At 36.7% G+C, this 24,851-nt stretch overlaps 1 protein-coding gene across 2 annotated transcripts in view; it reads right to left on the bottom strand.

The window, feature by feature from the left end:
• Nucleotides 1–24,851, bottom strand: part of CD36 (CD36 molecule (CD36 blood group)) — a 130,270-nt gene that overhangs the window by 10,154 nt on the left and 95,265 nt on the right. Inside the window, exons 1-7 of one of the 2 annotated variants that reach the window (XM_054632079.2) lie at nucleotides 16,318–16,417; nucleotides 12,868–13,101; nucleotides 5,100–5,260; nucleotides 2,803–2,947; nucleotides 1,449–1,631; nucleotides 1,217–1,308; nucleotides 737–783 (exon numbers count right to left, since the gene is read on the bottom strand). In XM_054632079.2, coding sequence (XP_054488054.2) covers nucleotides 737–783; nucleotides 1,217–1,308; nucleotides 1,449–1,631; nucleotides 2,803–2,947; nucleotides 5,100–5,260; nucleotides 12,868–12,987 — 748 coding nt within the window. In that variant the 5' untranslated portion in view covers nucleotides 12,988–13,101; nucleotides 16,318–16,417. Of the gene's footprint in view, nucleotides 1–736; nucleotides 784–1,216; nucleotides 1,309–1,448; nucleotides 1,632–2,802; nucleotides 2,948–5,099; nucleotides 5,261–12,867; nucleotides 13,102–16,317; nucleotides 16,418–24,851 lie in introns of those variants that run through there. The other variant, XM_077179147.1, reaches the window with a different exon arrangement.

The following is a 24,851-nucleotide window of genomic DNA, read 5'->3' as shown; positions in this document are numbered from 1 at the left end:
AAGGTCTGGAGCTTTCTGCAAAAGCCTCCAGCAAGACACCTGCCAGTCTCAGCTCTACAGATTGTGGTGTCCTCACAGCAATGCTTTCACTAACCAAAAAGAAAAATATCACCTTGAACAAATGTATCTTAAACAACTCAGCTGTTTACCCATGCATTCCAAAAGAAAATTCAAAAATATTTGTCTATAGTCTATTCATCCCAGTCTAAACTACTTTTCTTCTTCATCCCTTTTCATTTTCTAGTGATCTACAAGCCATTCATCTGACAGCCTCCTCCTTTGTTGCCATAATTTCTTTTCATATATAAGGATATCCATTCTGGTGCATTTAATTAAATTTTCAACAGTGTAAATGAATGTTCATTATTAAAATGCCAAGATAATTTTCAACTACTATAGCAAAGAAACAGACTCTTAATTATACTGTGATATGAAAATAATTAGTAGAAACAAGAGAGCTGGATAATTTTGTTTCTCTTCCACATTTACTCTAGATGGAGAAGCTGTGTGCATGCATAGATAAAATGATGTGCAGTAATAAATAATTCATCTATTTTAATAGATACACACATATGCATATACCATAGTAGTAGTATGTCTGCATATATATAGATATTTAATATACAGAATACAGAACTGGCAAAGCCTGGGGTAGTTAATTTAAATATTTTATTTCATTATTCCCTTGAAATATCAAGAAAAGCGTTGAAATTTTAAAAAGCTTTAATAGACTCACCTGTGCCATTAACCATATCACAGTGGCCTTTCCAGTATGAAAGAGTCCTGTAAGATAAAATAAAAGTCATGCTTCATGTAGTAGATTTTACCATGTAAGTACTTTGATTACCTGTATTAGCAAATATAACTGTTCCTGGATATCCTGACTCATTAGCAAAGGCAAAGGATAGAGTTGTTCATTAATTCAGATAAATTACAGGATCCATTAGAAGAGGTTAAAAGGAATCTATCTACTTAAGAATACAAAACAGAAGTAAATACTTGTATCAAAGAATCAATAACTGTCTTAAGTCCAAGCTCCTAACAGAGCTAATGGTAGCTGAAAGAAAGTCATGGTTTTGCTAAGCACAAGGTTGATCCCGTTTCCTTTGAATCGTTGTAGTTTTTTCTATTTATCTATAGCTCTTAGTGAATCAAGTACTTAAAGCCATACCTTGAAAATGTTTGTTTTTTTTTTTACTCTACAATGTTATGATACCTTTGATTTTTATAGCTTTCAATTATTGCTGTTTTTGTAATATCTTCTGTCCCAGTATACACACTGTAAGGTCCATCGGTTGTCCCATTATACTGTAACAGATGCAACAAGAAGGAATAACAGTAAGAAATATTGAACAAATTTACAGCATTTTCTTCCTCAGAGCAGCTTTCTTAAGTTTTATTCACAGAATGATAACTGAAGGCATTGCCTCCTCACTGGTTTCACTTACCGGGTAGAAGACTCCCACAAAGGACTTCACACCAGGGAAGGGGATACTGTCCAGGAAGGGATCTACGTATCCCCACAGTATTTCATTGACTGTTCTGTTCTGCAGTATGGCTGCATTGGATTTCTTAACCCAAGAGTTTATTAATGATTGCATTATTCCGCTTGGGTACACGGAAGGTACAGCCTACAACGGCAAAAAAAATCAATGTTTAGTATAAAATTCTGCAGGTGCTTCAAATTAAAATCACAGAGACCGAGTCCAAGAAATGCCTGCCAAAGCCAGTTCCCAGATTTACAACTCCCTTGAAGTTAAGTTTCTACATAAAACTGGCACTTCTTAACAAAACAATTACTGGCCATAAGTTACACAAAAGCAGAAAACTTTTCTTGACTGATTACTTGAGTTCACTAGATCAGCCCTAATCACAGGATGACACAACAGCTGAAGTTCACAGGGAGCCCTGGGGACCCTCTGGTCCAACCCCTGCTCAAGCAGGACCATTGAGAGCCAGTTGCCCAGGACCATGGCCAGATGGGCTTCTGAATAGCTGCAAGTAATGATTTCCAAAAAGCTGTGTTCAGATCTGTGATCAGATGATCCTCTGCAGTGCCCTCCAACGTGGGCTCTTCTGTGATTCCGTGACTGCTGGTATGGTTCTATTTTGTATTTGCACCAACAATCTTCATACTCTGCCCCTTGCAGACACCTTCTCACAGCAATCCTGAGCACTCATGCAAACACCAGAAAGGAGGTGCAACACAACCAGGGCTGAATATAAGTATGAAAACTGTAAATATTTGTCAAAGGCAAACATTCTCAGCCTGTGATAAGACAAAAACACCGGGACTAAAAAGGCTCTAGCACCATTCTAGGTGAAGATCCCTATGTTCTTTGAATAACTAATGCTCAGTAGGACAGGAGAGCTCCAGGACTGCACCATGGGGCCCAGGATTTGTGGTGGCAAGGCCATGCAGACACTGGGTGTGGGAATCAATGCAGCCTCCCCTGCCAAACAGACCTGAGGGTATTATGGAAAGAGCATGGCAAATCCACCCAGTACTGCTCATGCTGTACATGAACATGTTCATGCTCTCACACAAAGGGAACCCATCCAAAAACTCTTGATCTATTCCCATATTAAAATTGACTGGGAGGATTTTTTTTGAGCTTTGAACACACTGTGGTGAGAGGTGTCCCTGCCCATAACAGGAGGGCTGGAACTAGATGGTCTTTGAGGTCCCTTCCAACCCAAACCATTCTATGATTCTGTGAACTTCTGCCCTATTCCCTGAACATTTGTATCTGGACACTAAGTTTTTTTTTCTTTATTACTAAGTTTCTTTTCTTTACTTACTACAACAGCGAGGTTGAGGATGGTCAAGGTGTCATTTTCTGTCCCAACTGACAGATCAGGTTCAAAAGTAGCAATATTAGGCAACATGTAGGTTATTGTGCCATTCTCACCTTCCGTGACATTTTCTTTGGGTAAATATCTCACCCTGGAAATACAAAACACAAACAGAGAATATTTTTTATCTTTGACTTTTGAGAAAACACATAAGTTATGTCTGACTGAAGGTTTTTGAAAAGTTGATGAACATTTTAGTAAAATGAATGTTGAACATTTGATAAACACCAAGAGGTTTATAAACTTGTCATGAGATTACATGAAAAATTCAATTTTCTGCAAATATTGTTCTTTTGGAAATATTTCCTTATTGGCAAATGGAATTGATACTAAAATAAAAGCAAGTATTTCCTTTGTATTTTTGTGTCATGAATGGACCTTATAATTTTTTATAATTTTAAAATTAATTATGATTTGTCACATTTCATAAGCTGGTTGCATGTAATTAGAAGGTGGTGACACAGACATAAAAACTCAGATATTTAATCTGATAGACGTGCCTTGCAATGAAACAGGTTAAACCCATAATGTTACTTTGATGATATTTAATATGATGTAGAGGTTTATAAGCAATCTTTCAGTCCCACTGAGGTTCTGCCAGTCATGCCCTGGCAGCAGATCTCTAAGGTACAATTTCTGCTGCAGTTGTAGCTTTAGCTCCACTCTTCCAGTCCCACCCTCTTGCTGACCCCTCTGTGGGGACAGCAGCCAGCAGGGATCAAATAGCAGCCTATGCTGTAGGGCCAGAGAGCTTATCACAGCTCCATCCCAGAAGGGATCTTCAGGATACTTGAGGATCTGATCTTCCAGCACGAGTGTAGGGGGCTGCAAAAGGTACAGAGAACGTTTCCCCATGGTACAGGTGTAGCCAGTGCAGGTGGGTCTTACCTGAAGAGCACCTGGATTTTGGCTTCTCAGAATTGGTTTGTACACCTGTAATTTTAATTATTGGCCTAATGTGTAGAACACCCACCTAAAAGCTGGGAGAATTTTTTTCCCTAATTAATGTGTTTTTGAATTGTTCTATACTGTAATTAATTATTAACTATTTAAAGGGAGATTGAGAGAGAGACTCAATGTCACAGATCCTCAGGTAGACCAAATATCCTAGGAAGGCATGAGTGCAGCAGTGAGAGGAGCCTTCATTTCATAGTCATCATTTCTGACTTAGTCTGATTTAGGCTTCTGGCTGAGATTTGTCCCTGAGAAAAAAAGGCATCAGCAGCAGCATCAGAGTAAAATGTTTCTGTTTGGTGGGAATTCACCTTCTGCAGTATTTTTTAACAGTCCTTTTCCTCATTCTTATGTAACCCTTTCCTCTGTCTTCCCAGGTACTCTGTGAAACAAAATTTATCTCTTTCCATTGAGAAATAAGTAAGAGTTTAGGCATAAAGGCACTTTGGCTGAAGATGCTGAAATGGAAAACTAGCCTGTGAATATAATATACATCCCTAAAGTTATCAAAAGAGAAATATCTTATCATCATAGGAAAACAGTTTCCTAACACAGGCCCCAATGATAGCAAATATAAGCTTAATATAAGCTGAAGATAATAATATAATTAATTAATTCTATAATAATATATTAATAATATATTATAATTAATTATATATTACAATTGAGTATATAATTATTAATTATAATATATAATTAATATAATAATATAATTAATATAATATAAGCTTATGAGCTTAATAAAACAGGAAGTATCAGCTAGTTCTATGTCAACATCACATTTAACATAAAACAAATAATAAAACCTTCCTGCATCTATGTCCTAGCTAGTCCACTCAGAAAAAGGAATGCTTTTCCAAGCAAAATTTGAAAAAAAGAAAAGCTATTGACTAAGAAAGTCATAACGGTGAAAAAACAAAACCAAACCACATTATTAAAATAAGTTATTAGTAATGCATGGATGATAAGATAATCTCTTGTTTTTGGGGCATCTGGCACATTTTCTCCTGTTATAAAACTGGTGAAAACGGAACAGCAAGGAACACAACCATCTCTGTGATATTGTGGCTAATGAATTATTGTTTTTCTCAAGAACAAGCAGCTTCACATCCCTATCTCTATTTTTGTTTTCATTATGTTAGACACAACCTGGAAAAAGTTTGGGATTATTGTGTGTAGCTTCAATTTAGGCATTTTTGTCATGTCTAACTGAAGTATGGTGCTGGAATTTCAAAAATTAATTTTATCTCAGTAGGTATGATGTCACATATTAAAGGGTCTTTTCTTACCTGTATGTGTAAGGTCCTCTTTGTTCAAGTTTTGGTTGAGCCCCCTCCTCAATAACCTCTGAAGGATTTAACACATGGAAAATCCAAAATTCCCTGTAAACTGAGCTTCCTGGCACAAGCCAATTTTGAAAAGCAGCGGTACCATTGACAATGACAGCTTCCTGAAAGTACAAAAATCAAAGTTAAAATTATCCACAAAAGAAACAAGTGAGAATTTGCATTTACTTTTTAGGTGATTGTTGAAGATTTCAAAGCAAACAGAAGAAAACCACCATTTTAGCATCAGTATGAGATGCAGAGCCCAGTTGGCCAACACATGGAGGCAGCTTGACATTCCTGCTCAGTGAGAGCAAAAGTGAGTCCCCCAAAAACAAATGAGCACAAAAACTGATACAATTGCTGATGCAGCCAGTAGCAAAGCTTCCCTATTGCTGTGGAGGGCATTCCCTCAAACACTTGCCAAAACCAGTGATCATTTATAAAGGGAAAATCTTTGGTGACTGAATGATACCCAGAATCCATAAACTGCTTCTCAAATATTGAAAATAGCCCAAGGGGGGAAATGGGAGTTTTACCTGACCACTTTTCAGACTCTAGATAATTTTGCACCCAGAGAAATCACATAGTGCTCTTGAAGGACTCTTTCTTTGACAGAAAATTTTTTGTCACCAAAACTGACACTTTCTAAGAAATCTCTCTAATTCTGATAACATTTTATTAGGAAATTTTCCCAGATCTAAGGAAGAAGGGACAAAACAGTACATCTGGAAGCCCTCTAGAGGAATCAATAGCTTTAAGTCAGTGCTACTCAGCCATATGGCAAATGGCAATTCAGGCCTCAGGACTGTAGAGTGAGTAGGAGAGTTTTAAAGTTTGTAATCAGGGGAATGCCTGCTTTGCCTGGTCTGTATCAGGCTTCTTCTATGGGATTTTCCCAAACCTTGGGATAATGTAATTTTTCCCCTTGGTGCTAAAGATTCATAAAAGTGTTTTTCAAGAAGAAGAAAACTCTAGAGTGTGTGTCTCCAACATAAAAGATGCTTTTCTTTATTAGTGATCGAAGATGAATTAGCTAATTTGCACAACTCATGAAGTCCAGAAATTAAAAGGCTCTAATTTCTCTAGAGAGCAAGGGAAGATATTTTAAATCAAAAGTTGCTGATTTTTTTTTTTTCTAGTTTAAGTTTGTGCCCCTAAAGTTCACTTGGCAATCACCAGGTAAACAAAACAGATACTGCCAGTCACTGGCTCCTGCAGTTAGGAACAAATATCTCATCTTGTCAGGGTTCTGTCTGTGAAAAGCCTTTGTATGGTGCAGTTGCAAACACCTTGCTGGTGGTGTAAAGCACTGGGCTTGCTGCCTGAATGCCTGCTATAATTTATGAGCATTTGTGTGAGAGGGAAGGAAACCTTGCTGCAGCAAATGTGATTTCATCTTAAGTCCTCACACTCAAACCTCACAAGGTCAAGGACCTGTGGCCCAGCACGGGGCAAACCATCTCCTGAGTGAAGAGGGAAAAGCTTATATGGCTCAAAAGTCGCCTTCCCAGTTTTCACAGAGAATTGCTCCAAGAATCTGGGAGAAACAGGATGATATAAAAAATGCAACTCAGTCTCAGCGTCCTGAGATGGAGACAGATGCCGGGATTTGACCACCCACTGTGTAACTGGAGTGGGCGAATTGTTAAATTTCTGGCACAAATATGGTCAAGAAGACAAACTAATCTCTCTAGAAGACAAAACTAAGGAACAGAGAATAGAGAAGTTTCAACCTTGTGACAATATATCTATTTAACATATCTTTAAGTGCTGTTACATACATTTCAAAATTCTCCCCCTCCATTCATTCCCCTCCTCTTTTTAGCCCTCTGCCAGGGGTTGGAGTAGTGCAGACGATCTGCCAGCTCTGCCACTGCACTCTGCCAGGTCACAAAGTGTGGATTTGCAGCCCAGCACTCGCTGTGACACTGATGGATGTCACCGAGGACACCCTTGGGGAACGCCTCAAGGGTACAACTGATCTCATCTGGCAGTCAAAGGGGCAACTGGCTCTGGCAGTCCACAGCTCCTGATCTATCTATTGCACCAGCTCTTATGCCTCAGGGAGCTGTTTCTGCCTGCCTGACAGGAGGAACATAATTCCCTTATTTTTTGCTTTCTGTGTTACCTTTCTACCCATTAGCCTTTTGGCTCAGGGGTCTGTGTAGAGGGAATCAGCATTAGAACATGGGAAGCAGCAGGACAAAAGAAGGAGGGGGAAGGAAGATAACAAGACCATTATTTTCAGTGGCATTTAGCCATTATTGTTAATAATATTTCTCCCACAAAAGAGGTGTGTATGATTCACTGTCACATACTTTGAGAGTGCAAATGGTGGGTTAAAGTGGAATAAAAATCTGGAGCTCTTTTTCATGTCTTCAAACTAATACCCTCACACCAGCAAGCCCTTTGTTTTTGCTGTTTGATCACCGCTGATCTATCCTAAATATTACCCCTGTCTCTGGCTGGGCAGTTACATATTTCCCTAACAACACTGCTGTGCTTTGGGATGTTATGAGAGGAGGATCCATTTTGGAAGCTAATATGCAACTGATAATACAAAACACTTCTCAGCTCCCTAGTCCATCTGCACCAGCTCTAATATCTCAATATTTAATGCAATATTTAATGCAACAGTTAACTACTGTCAGCAAAAGCAGCTGCAGAAATGCCATTGCTACACAGCCAAGTTCATACCACAACCCAGCTGGCCAAGATTGAGTGAAACCAGTGGGAACTTTGACCCTTTTTCTTCCTGACAATTTCCCCCCACTAGAGGTGGGTCAAATAGCAATACATAAAGTCAAGAAATGCAGAGCAGTCAGCAATAGAAGCTTGCTGTATTTCATTGATTCAAAGTAAATGAAGCCATCATGATTTCTGATGAAGAAACACAAAATTTAAGACAAAGTTTGTGTCTTGACAAAGAATCTGGCGAGATGGACAAAATATGCCATTTTCAGGGAACTGAGAAGTGTCACAACTACTTTGGACCGTAACAAAATTGTGTATGTTCCCCTGTCTACATAAACTGGAGGAAACAAATAATACAATTCTGTAAAACTGAAAAAGTTAAACTCAAGAAAAGCTAATAATCTTTTCCCATTTTACAGCTGGAAGAATGACTCTTATTACTTGTTAAATGATGATTATTAGCTTATTGCTAGCCTTTCTTCTCATGTTTTTTTGGATAATAACTTTTATTTCTTTTCAGTCCTTGGTAACAGAATTCTGGGACTCAATAAAGCTTAAAATTGATAATATGGGAATATTTGTGTTCTGCTGAGAGCCAGCAGTTGCTTTAGCTTCATTAGTTTGTGTAAAGAAGGCAAATGAATGTCACAAAGACAGTTTTAAATTAGATATAATCTGGCCAATCACAGATCACAGATATGTAGAGACAAATGAATAAACACAATAATAGCTACAATTGAAGGACTTATTCCTAAAAATAACGGAGACTAACCCAGTACAGCACTGAGGCATTGTGGCAAATCATTCACCATTCTGTATTATCAATTCATCAGGAGTTCACTATATTAGGTGTTATTACATGGCTTCTGCTCAGCTCCTGAGCATATGCACTCAGGTAGAAAGCAGAAGATCTTAGAGAAGTGGTGATAAACGTTTTCTAGCAAATGAATCCACTACCAATAGCTTTGAGCGGTTAAGCCTAGCTGGGAAAAAAACCCCATAATGGAAGTGATGGGACATGTGCCTAAAAAGATAATATTGTTTTAAGGAGGGAAAGGCAAAAAGTAGAAATTGAGCCATGTCAAAATATGTTTTCCAACAATATCAGATAAAATCTTTCTGATTTGTTGTTTTGAATACTCCTTTCCTTTCTTTTTTTTTTTATTTGAGACATGATTATATCTAGTATTAATGACAACAAACATAATAACGTTCAACTGAAATGTGTAGAGTCAGTTAAAAAGGTGTATTTTATAATCTCAAGCAAAGTATTTCTTTGTAGAGAAGTCTGAATCTTCCATGTTTCACTCATAACTCTACCAGAATCAATTTTCTAAACCCCCAAGACCTTAATGGAAAGTTCTCTCCTCTCTGGTCAGATTCAGTGTTTGTAGAAATTAGGACAGGACTTTTGCCCTTTGGTCCTGAAATCAAAGGCACCTTTCCATGAATAGTATCAGAGCTGAAATAGTTTAGCTCTAATCTCTTTTTGTGGATCCCTGCCAAGGTGCTGCTGCTGGTGTCATTTTGAGTGAACTCTTCAAGTGACAGTTTCTTTAAAGAGCCTTAAAACAATTCAGAACACACATATATATATATTTATATATATATATACATATACATACATACACACACACATATATATAGATATAGATATACATATATATCTATATATATATAGATATACACACATATATATCTATACCTTTTTTTTTTAAACTCTGTCCTCTGCTGGAGGTTAGAGTTGAAAATACTTATCCAAATTTTTGTGGACACAGGTGAAGCATTCTGAGGCTAGAAAACATAGCCATGTGCTCTGATTTGAAGCACAGATGTCTGATAATAAATTGTAGCAAATGAAGATGTGACATCTGGGTGTTTTATGTAACATGAACTTTGGTTTGTCCACTCATGGGACAGCTCATGGGTGGAGCACAGCACCCACCCACCAGGAGATAACAGCTGATAGAGTGTCCAGTTCCTAAGGGTACCTGAGATTTTCTGTACACTTGCAGATGCTTTCATTTTGCTTCAAAAACAGTTTGCAGCCTTTCAGCACAATATACCCTGCTGTGTTTACTCTGACTAATCTCTCAATGACTACAATAAAGGAGAAATGAGGCTGCTAAAGTGTAAAGATGTGTGCTTAAGGGAAGCTTAAGAGAAACATGGTTAAACTTCTGCTGCTAGCAGAAAAAGACAAAAAACCCTATTGATTGCATCGTTCTTTGAAATTAAAGTCCCTCCAATTCATTGGGAGATGCTAGAGAAATTCATCTGGACTTGATTCATTTTGCTTTAGAGTAAATTGACAGCAATGTTATTTGACTAAACCTTGATAACAAGTTAATTTAGGACAATTTGTCTTGCTATAGTATGGAGTGTCCTAAAACTATTCAACATTTGTTATTCTAATCCAGCAATAACATTTGATGCCAGCTAACATTTCCTCCAGAAATATAAAATTGGTCCTACTACCATACAATAGACTAGAATTTTTTCTGAGATAGGATAGCCAGAGGAAAAACTAGGGGTCTTTTTTCAAGCTTTGACTGTGAAGAATTTAAAACAAGACTTTGCCTTTATTTGTCTGAAAGATATTTTACCTTTCATTAGAAATATGGCATACTGAGTTTTGTTTTCACCCACTGGGTGAGGACATCTTTTAGATTTTTCCTCATATGAGTGCAAATGGAAATAACATCAATTCAATAAGGTTGGAAAAGACCTCCAAGATCATCCAGTTCAAACTTTGACTGCAGTGCTCACCAAACCACATCTGGAAGTGCCATCTCTACTAATTTTTTGAACCCTTCCAGGGCTGGTGACTACAACACTTCCATAGGCAATCTGCTCCATGTAAATGCTTACAGGCCACATCTGAAAGAACAACTCACTCTTTGTTCTTTTCCTGTCCTACAGTCACTATTCTTAAGAAATTCCAAACAAATTTGTCATGGAAGCTGATCTGTTTCTACCAAAGATTTTTCCATAAAAATTACATTTCCAGAAGTGAAATAGTTCAGAAAAAAAAATGTATTTTGAGCACTCTCTGTTTGGCAGATTTGTTTCCTTTGCAGTCAGCTCTATATTTATCTTAAATACAACTGCAATGAAGAACAAATTTGTTTTTATTAACAGACCTTTTATCAACATGGCAAAATAAGATTTAATTAAATTGAAGTCCCTCCAGAGCATGTGCTGAACTGATCACATATTTCAGCTGTTGTACCTGGGCCCGTCTTGTCTGAAATGGAATTGCCTTAAAGTCTTATGGTGCTTCTGAATGGTCAGTACATTAAACAGAAAGACAATAGTCTGGTATGACTTGTGCTTAGGAAAAAACATATCCATTTACTTAAATAAATAAAGCCTCTACACATGTACTCTTTTATGTTCTATGTGATTACTGCTACATTTTATATATATACATCAAACAAGCTGCCTTGAAATAGGTACAAGCATCTGAAACATGATCACAATGAAGAAAATTAAAAAGTGGTTGAGGGGAAAATTATTCCCTCTAATGCTACCACTACAGACTCATGCAGGTATAATTGATTATGTAGACATTTGCAAACCATGCTGTATAACTGGTTCACCACCGTTAATAAATGGATGAACACATAATACTGCCAGTATTTGTAATTTGCTTTCAAAATATTGAATGGTATGAGACAACACTCAGGATTAATATAAGTAAGTATAAAATATAAGGAGATATAAATTTTTAAATTTACATGCTTTTTAGAAAACCTGTCATTTCCTCAATATGGCAAAGAATTAAAATTGTGACTTTTTTGTAAAATATTGCAAGGTGGTTGAGACATGATCTAGTGAGGATTTTTTTTATTCTCTATAAACCTTAAAATTCTTTAAATTCTTGAAAAATACAATAACAATTGGAAAATCCCTCTACAGGCTGGTTTTCATTGGATTACCTGAAAAAATTAAGATGTTTTATAGGAGCTATTTTTTTTTTTTAATGATGCTATAATATATCCAGGGCCTCAACAGACAGTTCAGCATTTCCTGGCAGTTCATGTTTCCACCTCCTCAATTGACTACAACAACTACTGGGCTAAGGCTGCTCTTCCAGAAGAGCCTTTGGATGAGTGTCTCCAAGACACCCACAGTCTTCAGCACCACAGCAGATAAATAGCAGGACTAAACAATAGCCAAAAAATTAATCTTAATTAAAAATTAATCTTAAGATTTTCAGATTTTTAACCATCAGAGAACTAACCCTGGGTGCAGTGACTCTAAGGAGATTTTATGTCACCATGGTGGACACACCAGGGCTTCTGTTCCAGATTCCTCCATGATTTAAATCCCCAATTATGTACACTTTTCACCAAAGATCTAACAAATTAATTTTTTTCTGTTTTCTTTTCATAAAAATCTAGATTTTAGGGACAGAAAATAATCTAAAAATCAGAAAAAACCCCAGTGTCTGCCAGGTCTAAAACATTCTAGTTCAATTAATCTTCACATTCAAAATGAAGAGATGCATTTTATTAGATCCTCCAGTCATGGGGAGAACATCTACTTGGATCATACAATCACAGAATGTGAGGTGAATACGTGAAGTGTAGGATTAGATTCTGCAGTAGAAGATTGTTTAGATTATTTGCAGTGTATAAATATAATTGCATAGAGTGAGTACCAAAGTATGAAAATAAAATTTAAAAAAAAAGAAAAAATAAAGAAACATGAAAAAATCATAAAAACAATAAAATAAAACCCACTTACTTCTAAATTTCATTCTGAAAACACAGTATTTTTAGCCTCTAATGTGAAGCACAAGAGAGAGCAAACAAGTGAATGTGGAAATATAAATAATATATTTTTTAAAATTTCGCTGTTGCATATATTTCCAGGGAAATTTGGAGCACCTAATTTATAAAAACTATATTTTACAAAGAAATATATAAAAAAAAGGAAAGAAACAGAAACAGAACATAAGATTTATAAATAATGACTATTCAATAATCACAAACCATATGTCCTGGGGAGGTGAAAAAAAATGAAGTACCTTTTTTACTGCTTTGCCTATAAGATTATCTCCAAGTGGTATTAGAACTCCTCCGAAGATAGCCAGGACACCACCGATGATGGCCCCAGTGAGGAGCCCACAGTTTCTGTTACAGCCCATTCCTCTTTTCTCTTAGGGTACAGGTAAACACTGGACAAAAATTCTTGCTGTAAGGCTTGATGGTTTTTCCTCTCTTCCTGGTCCAGACAAACTCACGGATCTTCCTCAGAGAAGCTGTTAATATAAGCAGAAAGTGAACAAAAATATCAAATTCCAAAGCTCAAAGTACAAAGTACGTGAGATGAAGCAGGTAGGAAGATAACAAGACAAAACCAGGCAGCCAGCGGCCAGCCGCTGGCAAAAATAAACCAAAAAAAACCCCAAACCAAAACAGATTAAGCAAACAAACAAAGTTGCAGGTACTTTTGGCCTATTGCCAATTGCTTATTACATATGATTATCTTCATTCCAGTTGCCTAAACAAACTGGTAAGTTTTATTTATCAGTGGGGGTTTTTTTGGTTGTTTCTTTTTTTCTTTTTTTTTTTGGCGCTGTTGCATTAGGGCAAGCTGACATTGTTATTATTCATATGACATTCTTCCTGATGTAGACGTCTTTAAATCTCCCTCTGCCAAAGAAGGAGGCTATAGATAGCCCTGCTTTTATCTCAGCCTGCTGTGCCCATGGCTCCCACTCCAGGCAGAAGCAGGAGTTACACTGCTCTGGAATGAGCTTCCCTGGCTCTTCCTGCCTTGTGCCAGTAGGAAAGTCCTCAATCAGAGTTTTTGAAGCAACACTAGAGCTTGATCCTTGAAAGAGGTGTAACACCTGTAATTTAAAGATTATTCATTCTCAGAAGAAAAATATCTGTGATTAGTCATTGGAAAATAGGATTTGCTAGTCATATATGTTAATGTGTCTTACAAACTGGCCCCTAGTGAAAGGAGTGGTAAAGAAAATCAGAGTGACACTAATGCTGAAGTGGTAAAATATAAGGTCTCAGTGATTTTTTTTCAGATTTTTTATTGTTTATGAATAATTGAGACAAAGAGTTGCCCAATTTGCAATTTATTCTTTATGATTATGAGTTAATCAAATACACAGAATTTGCAAGTTGGTTATTTGTTTTAGACCTCCAGTTAACAGAAAATCTTCCCTTTTCTGTTTTAGATGTCACTGTCCATGTCCTTTTTATTCTTACTCATTTCTGTTTGTTGACATGTTGTGAACATCTCTAAATCAATTTTAAAGCAGGCAATAGTTAATTACAGTTTCAGTTTCAAGAGTTAATTACACATTCAAGGTCAAACATAGAGAGAAGGAAAACAGAAAGATGAAGTGGAAGAACAACTCAGCTAGTCTGCTCATGAGGACTAAAGTACTAGAAGGACTTGATGAATTTCTACATGGTAAGCAGGTATAGGAACAGTGTCTGTTCTGTTTCCTTTATCAGTTACCTGATCCTTTTATCACATAAAGGATGTACAACATGCCCTAACAGATTAGGTACCATGGTCAGTGGGCCACTGACCATGATGTGTCCTCCCTTGTCACCCCAAATTCACAGATATGTCACATCTCTACCTGGCACCAGACCCCTCCCTTTAACTGCACTGGAAACCCACCTTCTGCCTGCTCTTGAGCAGGTTATGGCTCCCTTGCCTTTAACAATGTCTATTTCTGTACCCTTGAGATCATTTGGCATGCTAAGAATTTCTCCTTGGGTATTTTCAAGCAGAATGACCAAAAGATTCTTTGCAGTCTTGGGAAAATATCCCTTCTATCCTTACTACAAAAGTCAGCCTGTCCATCCACCTGCCACCAGGTCATTCCATGTGGATCCCACTCCAAAGCCATTAAAGGCTTTTTGATGTAGTGGAGGTGTTTAACCAAAATTTCAAAGCATATTTAAGTTAGAAATGTATTAGACTTGAGGAACTTTGAAGTGAAAGCCACCAGGACCAAACCTCTTGTGGTTGTAGCTAGGCTGAGATCAGGATCTTCAGTCTGGCAAAGATGGAACAGTAAAAGGCAACTAACTGGGTAGGTGAGGTGTGCATTTGAAAATCTGATTGCTGTTACATACTGTAGCAAATCTGAGGAAAAGCAGACATACTCAATTAAATCAATTCTGAAAAGATCCTAACTCCATTTGATTTTTCCCCCAGTACGAGAAGATTTTTTTTCCAGTCTGGAAACACACATTTTAAAATTTAAAATGAAAATTAGTTCTTTCAGATATATTTAAGGGGGTCTTTTAGATATCATCGGACTTTTTTTCTTGACTTACATACTGAAGATTTTCAAATACCACAGTAATACACTTTTCACCAAAATACATTTCCACCTAAGTTTCTACAAGCTTTTTCAGTGATTTCCTTTTTTTTTTGGGAGACTAGGCATGTCTCATGAGCACTAACAATAACCAGCTAGAAAGCAAGTGACTGATAACAACTTGTGTCTATTCCAAGCTTCTGAAAATTGAAAAATATTCACCCTTCTCCCACCAAAAACAATGTAATAGCAGTCTAGACATCCCAATTTATGCAATTCAAATTATAAATTACTCAACTGCGAGTGAAGAGCACTCATACCACAACACTCAATTCATATACAAGTCAACATACTATTCTCATCTATCAGAACTGAATTTAAAATATGAAGATTAAGGTAGAAATTTCCAATAGGAATGCACTTTTTGGGAATTTATATTCAAGTGAAAATTATATACCTTAAGCAGAATAGAAAGTGGCATAACAAAATTAGCTATGATCTATGAGGCTATTGTATCATTTAGGCTCAGATTTGACTGCAGGACCAATAAGATTATTCACCCCATTCTAGAGTGTTTGGTATGTACTTTTTAATATTTTTTCAAAGATCCTTAACAGAATATTAATTAATAACAATGAAAATGGCCCATTCAGATCTCTTAAAGACAATTTATAAGCAACTGTATAGAAGGAAAGATGAAAAATTTTATTAAATTCTTTCTTCACTATTTACCTTAGACTTCTGTACATATCAACTCAAAGCAAGCCCTTATAAAATAAAAATAATCTCATTATATATTAGATGTTCTTTGAAATTATAGTTTCAAGCTTTTTACTGAAATATTGAATGCTAGAAAATTTTCTTTAAAATATGCATTTTTTAAAATAAATTCATATGACTCCAGAATTGTATTTTCAAGAATATTAAATATCAAAACACAGAACATAATTGGGAAAGCCAGCCATACTGAACATAAAACACCACTGTTATCATAGTAACAAAGCATTTCACTAATCCATGTAAAATGTCACTTCTTCTTGCAAGCAGCTTTGTAAAATCCTTCCATTTCATTTTGCATTAAAAAAAGTAATATTTTCAAGATCTGCCACCCAACTGACCTTAAAAGTGTTCCTGAGGAAAACCCTCTGGTTTTAAATGTTGTACCATTTGACTCACCTTGAATAAGGGCGACTGATTTTTCAGCTGAACACACAAGTACTCAGCACATGACTCGCATCAAGTTACCAGCAGCCAGACAAGCAGCTAAACCTCCCCACCAAGCACAGCCTGTGAACTGGGGGGGAGTGTTTTTATATTCCAAGAGACGTCAGTTCCCTCTTTATCTCTTTTTTTTTTTTTTTTTTTTTTTTGCCAGAAGAAAAAGTTAAGTTGTGCTGCTGCTGGGGGAAGGGGTTATTTTTGCAGCCTGACTAAAAGCCACTACCTACATCTCGTGGTAGGACACTTAGTGACTGCAATCTTTATCCAAGTTTGATCCAAGTGAGTCAAAGGTCAAGGAGACAAAAGGGTAACTTACTTACTTGGGTTTTGGTCACTTCTTCCTTCATATCTGCATATTTGTATTTTACTCATCATGATAGTGTATTTTCAATGAAGAAAATCAGGAAATTTCAGGAATATTTTGAATAGGATTTTTTTTCAGGTGTCAGATACAATGTTTCCTTGCCAAGTGCTAAGGCTCTTCCTATTTTACTGGAAGTTCAATGGACATCATCCCAAAGGCTTCTTTTTCTGAATGTATCTAAAAATACATTTATTTTTACACTGACCTCTCTATCAACCAACATATTACTCCATCACAATGTCTACTACTAAATAATAACATTTTGACAAGCTTTTGCAGAAATATTTTATAAATGCCTCTTTATCTCAGGTGAATTCAATGAATGGATTGTTTTAAAAGATTCTTCTGGCAGCAGCAAGAGAAAGTGACTTTTATTTGGCTTAATTATGAGAGAGAAAAATATTCCTAAAAATAGCTTAGGTCCAGACTCTCATGGTACAACACTGAATAGTTTGCAAGTCACAGGTTTAGTATTTTCTATCTGTTTTGACTGAGTGCTGTTCTGTTATTTTATGTTGCTCTACTTGGAACCTTAGCTTTTGTGGGAAAATCTGCCTTTTTGTAATCTAATTTCTGCTAATTAAACCTCAGATGGGTGAAAATTAATAAATTTGAGGGTTTTACCTCCTAGTAGTGAAGGCAAGACTGACAGTGAGCCTGGTCATTTGAAAACAACTTTTTGTGCAGTTTTCAGCACAAGGCTCACTGCCAGGGCCATCTCATGACCCTGAATAACTCCAGCTTCTCATCCTTGAAATGTGCAGAAATTTTGTTTTCCTCTCTTTTCTAATTAAAGAGGGATGTTTAACTGCTGAAAGTTTAGCAGTCCTCCACACTGTGCTTGCCATGAACTACTCTTATTGTTATTAATTGTTTCCATTGTACATGCCCTCCTCGGATGGTCTCCTGAGGATATTCTTGTTTGGGATCCTCCTTCACGGGTGCCCATGGAGAGGTTCCCTACCATGCTCATTTTCTCCTTTTGCAGTGTGGGAGTCACCCTTCATGAGGAGAACATCTGTGTTTTTTGTTGGAATCTGCTACTTTCAACATAATGATGTTCAGTTTTCAATATATGCATGCTGAGCTGTACCACTTAATGTTATGATTGACTATATCCTATGATCATCCTGCATAAGCAAAATCTCTCCCAGCAGCAGTGCTTGGCAGTGAAATGAGGACTGCCTGGTTCAACTGCAGAAACAAGCTAAAAGCACAGGAATCTGAGAGAGAAGCTGTAAACTTTTGGATGTCAGTAATTTCTGTTTCTTAAAAACAAACTAAAACAAGCCATAAGTACTTAATGGTCCTGTGTCCTCTGACTTCATATCAGAGTTCAGAGGTTGCAGAAGAGAGAGTAGAGACACACAGCAACAGAAGCAGGACACAAAAACAAACAGTTGTGTACTTCATCAGCATCCCCAGTGGTGCAGCAACAGACAAACTGTCCCACAAGGAAAAGTTGTCAAAAAGGAGAAACAGAGTAAATGACATTCACATGCCTCATGAAGACAGAGGAAACTGCAGGAAGCAGAAAATGGGAAGTGCTGTTGTTATTTCCAAATGAAGTCCACATACATTTTCTGGAATAAACAAGAAAATGCTGAAGAGATGAGTGCTATTCATGGCTTTTATACATATCTCACAGTGGGCCCTTTGGAGAACACATTCTTTGGGGTGCTTTCCTATATGCAGATTCCTAAATAGCTTATGTTTCCCTTTTCTTTCCTTCTTTTTTTTTTTTTTAATTAAGATCCATTCTCTCAGACATAGCTTTATGGTACATACAATTTGAATTTTCAAGATGATTACATAAACATTCCCACATTCCTGTAGGAATTCTTTGCTGTACAGTATAGCATAGCATGAGTTTATATTCCTGTGTTTCCCAGTTATTAAACTCAGATTTTTTTCTTCAACTGCCTATCATGAAGGTTATAAAAACTAGTGTTAACATCAATTCTTTTTCAGATGTGGAAATGTTAAGATATGTTAGATGATGTTGGGAAGCAAATTAGAAAGCTCCAGGAAAGTTCTGTCTCTACTTCTACACCCCCTGAACTTTTTAAGGACATTAACTGTTAAAAAACATCCAATAAAATCTACTTTATAGTTGTTAGGTAAAATGCCAACCCCCGGGGCAAAAGATTAGACTAATATTCTCAGAATCTAAAACATGATTTTCTATAAGCTTTTGGGTACTGTCCCTGCTTTTGAGACAAATTATATTAACCCACTTTCCATGGTAAGTTAATGCACAAATTTATTGTTTATCCAGGTTATTCTATTAGCATCATTTTATGTGGCTTCTATTGTCTCTACTGAAAATCCTATTGTCACCACTCAGTGGCTCTTTGGCTTCTTCCCAGGAAGTGGAAATGTCCCACAGGATGGGTTGTACCTTGCTCAGTAGTGAAAGATTAAATCATGAAACCTTCCCCCCTCAAAAGAAAACAAAGCATACACACACACAAAAAAAAAAAAAAAAGTACCTATGGCTTTTGTCCCCAAATAAGCTTTTTCTGATTCAACACACTCATGTTCATCCATGTGCCCTCAGTTCTACTGAGAAGGAGAGTGATGGAAATGAATCATCCCGGGAAGAAAAAAGAAAATATGCAATATGCCACAGCTGGGTGGGACTCCTGCCTCTCTCTGTGTACTGGAGATACTATGAGGTGTTACTTTATAGGGAGAGATATTGTGTATTTGTGAAAGATAATTTGATTTCCTAAGGAAATTAAAACCTTCTGGGTATCACATCATCACGCAGCACACGAGAAGCAGTGCATGAGCTACCCACTCAGACTAACTTCAACAATTCACTGCACTTCCACTTCACAAGAGCCATCCCAGAGTAAGCATGGCCTATCTTCAGGTATTGCACATAAAGAACATGAATATATAAACACACAAATTATGAAATAATCATACAGAACTAATATAATTCCCAAATTCCATATTCACTGTTTCTGTCTCATCTGTTCTCACAGTGACTGCTATTTTGTATGAAGCCACAGGATAGAACAGAGTTTTCTAAGTCAGGTCACCTCACATAAAAGAAGGAAGAACATATATCTTAGTTGTTTCAGTTTTCCTTTTACTATCTTATCTATACAGCTCTAAAATAAAAGGAAGGCATAGTTTCATGTTCTGTTTTTCCTTGTTTAAGTTAGTTACAAATATTTGTTACCGATAAACTTATCCAGCTAAAAGCAGGCATCCGGAGACAAATTGATTTCTTTTCCTTTCACTAGAGATGAATGAACATAACTCATCCCAAGTACTTGAAATCTTTTCTTAGACAAGACTATATAGAGTCATAGAACCATACAATCATTAGAGTTGGAAAAGATCTCCAACCTTTGACCAAGTACCACCATGTTCACTAAACCATATCACAAAGTGCTACAGCTACTTAGTTTTGTACAGTTCCAGGGAGTGCATATCTTTTAGAGGTACTGATGTTTCCCCTTTAACTGCAAAGCATCTAAGCAATGGATTTAAGTTAGGCACCTAATGATTAGAATGATAATGTTAGAGCAATTCCACTCAAAGTTCCCAAAAAGGTCTTTCATTTCCTCTCCATATCAGTGCGCCATACTGATGGTACCAAAACAGTTGCACAAGGTTCTGGAAAATACATACAGATTATGAAAAAAATAGAAAATTCAAGAAGAAAAGTTCAAAATATTTACCAGCTGGCATTAATGGAAAGTTTGGACAAAGATTGCAGTGTTACACATTTTTTGCTTGGCTCACATCACAGATTTTACTGCAGGTGTGTTGGCCTTCAAGGATTGCCAGTGCATGCCCTGACTCATACTCCAACCACTCATATCAAGCATTATTCAAACTCCTGAAAAAAATATCCTCCCCAACATGCATTAATACCTTATTTCTCCTCACAAGAGCTTGGAAGACTCTTATCAAACTGCTGTGTAGCTCCTTCCTTACCCACCAGAGACTCCCAGCCATAGCTTTCCCAGCTCTGTTAAGTGTTAGGTCCTAAGGTGCTGTCCCTTGTGGTTCCCAATGTGTCCTGACGATATGGAAAAGCATCCTAAAATACCAGTGGCTCAAGCCAACTTGGCAGCAGTACAGTGGAAACAGTGTGATATATTTGGCTCCTGCCACTGGTGAGTTCCTCTGTCAAACTATAATGAAGCTCTTTAAGGGGAAAATGGGTGATGGAAAACCCAGCAATTGCTTCAGGTTTTTCCCCTGGATATATTGCTGCTGGGCTCTTCTTCACTTGTGGCATACATAAGCTGCTGCCTTTATCAGTCCTCAAAAGCACTTTTAAAATTTGTTTTCAAGTGATTCTAGCAGGGGAATTAGTTGAAGAAATCCCAAGAGCAGCAGGGATAGACCAGACTCTGATTCTTCCAGTCCTGTGGGTTCATGTGAGAGTAACTCAGAATATAGATAGGAGGGAACTTAGCAAAACAGAATCCAATAGAGAAACTCTAATATTATACCACAGATTTCTTGTGAGTCTGGAACAGTAAAGGGCAATGAAAATCTCTTACTGAAAGGGTTGGGTTGATCTAGTAATGCTAGTGAAACTTAAGTGTTGCCCCAAAAATTATAATCCATCACCCAATGTGCAGTGAACCAATCACACACAGAGCCAAGGGCTTTGTTATTTCATATTTGCTCAAAGATGGGTATTTTCTGATGAATCCATAGAGTAAATCCACTATCACCCTAAGTAAAAACTATAAGGACTCTTTATATGCTGTAAATTTTTATATGTTGTGCTTATCTAATATATTCAGTGTTTAGTATTTGATTATCTCTGAATTGTGCTGAGCCGGCTTCTTATCTGGGATGACTTAGTGCTCATCAGTTGTAGAATTTACAATTCTATTATTATCAGGCTGGCTTTCTTAATTTTTTCTTATCTCGGGTGTCCTGCAAGAGCAGATTCTTCCTCCCAGTCTTTGTTACTCCCCTGGGTCTATGGCAGTTGAAGTGGGTGAGGCCCTGAAATGTAATAAGGTAATGCTACTGAGAAAAAAAATTGTCTTAGACATCACCTAGAGGGCACAGAGAGGAGGCTCCAATGGCAGGAGACAAAAATTTTAAAGCAAATATCTTCTGAAAGTCAGGAGAAATTTAATAAATCCTCTCCCTACTTGGATATATTCCACTTCTTGCAAAACTCTTCTCCCTAGATCAGAAGTCACAGAATAATGGAGTAATTCTAAAATCCTTCACTAGTGCAATACCTGATTGAGAAATACTCAACACAGTGAATCATCCCAGACAATGTCAGTGGTTTTGAAGAATGACTGGGTAGTCCTTATGTTAATTTTTGCCTACCAGCTACACTGTAATTTTGTCTCTGTAATAATTAGGAACAACATATGTACAGGAGATTTTTTTTTCCAGTTGTGAATATCTAAATTTAAGGTCAACTTCTTGGTGACTTCTCAAGTACTGAGACAAGTACACTTCCAGCCTCAAACAGCAAAGGCAAACCATCAGCCTACTGCTGGGGAAAGCCCTGCTCCTCATCAGACTAGCAGGAGAAGAAAGTTTTACTGAAGCTACCCCTGGGGCAGCTGCCAACTCCACTTAGGGAATCAGAATCGGTGGCTGGAATTGAGAAAAACCTTTTGGGATACAAAAAAGAAATTTTTTTTCCCCTTTTCTCCATATTTTTCTAGAGAAGATATTTAATTACCTCAATAAAAGAATCATATGTAATTCACACACAGACAAAAAACAAAATCCCCAACACTGAAAAATAAAATTGCCCTTGCCACAGGAGATCCCTTGGCAGCAGCTGAAGATCTAAAGAGATTATGAAAAATTCTGTAATATCACTGTGAAGAGCAGAGCAGTAGAGAAAGTACTAGCAATAATTTCTGTGCTCTAGCAGTAAATTAATGAGAGAACTAACAGATACCCTGAACTTCTCAGATCATTTAATTTTCAGTTCCAAGATGTGGCATTATCCTTTCAGATGAAAACATGTTACAGAAATATGCATGTAACTATCAGTTACAGGAAAAAAAAAAAAAGTAGTTGCAAAATACAGTAATTTAACCCAAACCCCTTACATTTCTGATCATTTTCCTGGTTGTGCCAATTATATACATGCTTTTGAAGTCTCACTTGAGGACAGGAAAGAACCCCAAACAAACTAAGCAACTACAGATTACATATTTTTTATGAGTAGGATATTTCTGCCAAGTTAAAAAAAATCACTGGGTAATTATAGCTATTGTGTCAATTGTCAAGAAAATAAATCCCTAAAGTAGCACATGGTTATGCTATATTTATTGGGTTGATCTCAGTACTTCCATATATAAATTAACTCATATTACTTCAGCATATTTGTTATATATTATTATTATATATTTTTACATATGCACATAAATTATAGTTTTAAAACTACACAGAAAGATATATATGCTTTTCCCCTCTAAGTAATAATGATACCATTCCCATAATTAGTAATTATTACATATAGTAGTTCAGAATTATCTTTCATTAATAATTATTACATGTAATAATTAATAATCTTTCATATATTCTTTTATATCACATTATTAAATTTATACAGCCCCAAAATTGATATCTCTGCTCATATTTTTATAACATATGTATTTAGTTGCTTATATATTAGACTTTCATATACAAGATTATGATTAATAGGCAAATTATTAATACAGTTTTTGCAGTTAAAGTTTCATTATATTTATTTCTAGTTGCATTGTAGAGTGAAATATTACCAATATACGCAATATTATCACTATATGCAAGTTAAATAATTTGATTACCAGTATATTTAGTCTTTATAAATTTTAGTGAATTGACTTTTCTTGGATTTATAAACAGTGAAGAAATAGAGGCTGAATAACATCTCTCTTTGCTTTCAATAACCAACAGTTAGAAGCATTTTGCAAGTTTTAGGATGCAATATTGCATTTGCAAGCAGTTTATACAATATCCAGCTGTGTGCTCAGAATCTTCCTCTAGCCCAGGAGCAGGGTCACATACCTGTATGGAGGGAGAGCTGCTCTCACAACTCTTGCCACAAGGAACTGTAGAGCTGCAGAAGAGCCTGCAAATTTATCTCCTTATTTACAGAAAATTAGAGTTGCTGCAGCGACCCTAAGCAACCCTGGTGCCCAGTGCCCCACCACCCAGCTGCTCTTGTATCAGCCACAAACAGAAAGTTGCACAGACCTTTTAAACTCCCTTGTAGGTAAGCAGTCTCAAGTGATAAAGAATTATGAAACCTCTAGCTCGAGATAATTCCATCTCAACACTTATGCTTCACAAGTAAGACCAATTCTAAGAAATCCTTTCAAGACCAGCCTTTGCCTCTGGTCCCTTCAGCCTCTGCAATAGCCCAGAATTTGGAGGCAAGGTATCAGGTCCTGTTGCCAAATTTCATTGACTTTGCAGTAACTCTTTACAAACACGGTCTAATCCCATTTAATCCCCACAAAGTACTGGAAGCAGGATAATACGTGTCATATTAGAGATAATTCTTCAGATTTGGGGTTATTATGTTTATTTACACCAAGCACAGAGACAGGTCAGGATGAGGAATCCCAGCTGTGAGTACAGCTGTTCAAATTCGTGGGATTCTCTATAATATTTCCACAGGCTTTGCTTCAGAACTTGGTTGTCTAAATAAACATCTGAGCCAAGTGGCAGGGCTGTTGCCTCCTCTGCCTATCTTTTTGGATCTTTGCTAAATCCTTTCATCATAGCAGGGTTAATATTTTTCTAAAATTATTAAATTATTAATAATTAAGCATGGAATTTTTTTTTTATTTGAACAGGCTATAGAGGACCTCCTTCCAGAAAGTTGCAGCAAATAACAACAGTTATCAGCCTGTCTGCCAAGTCATATTTAAGATAATAGCTGTCTCAGAGGGTTATCAGGAACCTGGAGGTGAGTCATTGTGACAGATGCTATGAAACTCCATATGTACTAACTCAAGGGACACTCCATGGCATAAACCTCTTAACTGATTCTTAGTTTCTGCTTCTCTAAAGTTAGACAGAAAATCAAGTGACAAGCAAAAGTTAAGAATTAAAAAATATTCCAGAAATTTGCATTAATCTGGATATTTTCTGACCTATCCTCTTATGCTGT

Source organism: Agelaius phoeniceus, chromosome 5, assembly GCF_051311805.1.
Source record: "Agelaius phoeniceus isolate bAgePho1 chromosome 5, bAgePho1.hap1, whole genome shotgun sequence".
Taxonomy (NCBI): Eukaryota; Metazoa; Chordata; class Aves; order Passeriformes; family Icteridae; genus Agelaius; species Agelaius phoeniceus.
The sequence above is the reverse complement of the archived record's forward strand: the minus strand, read 5'-3'. Positions and strand labels throughout refer to the sequence as shown.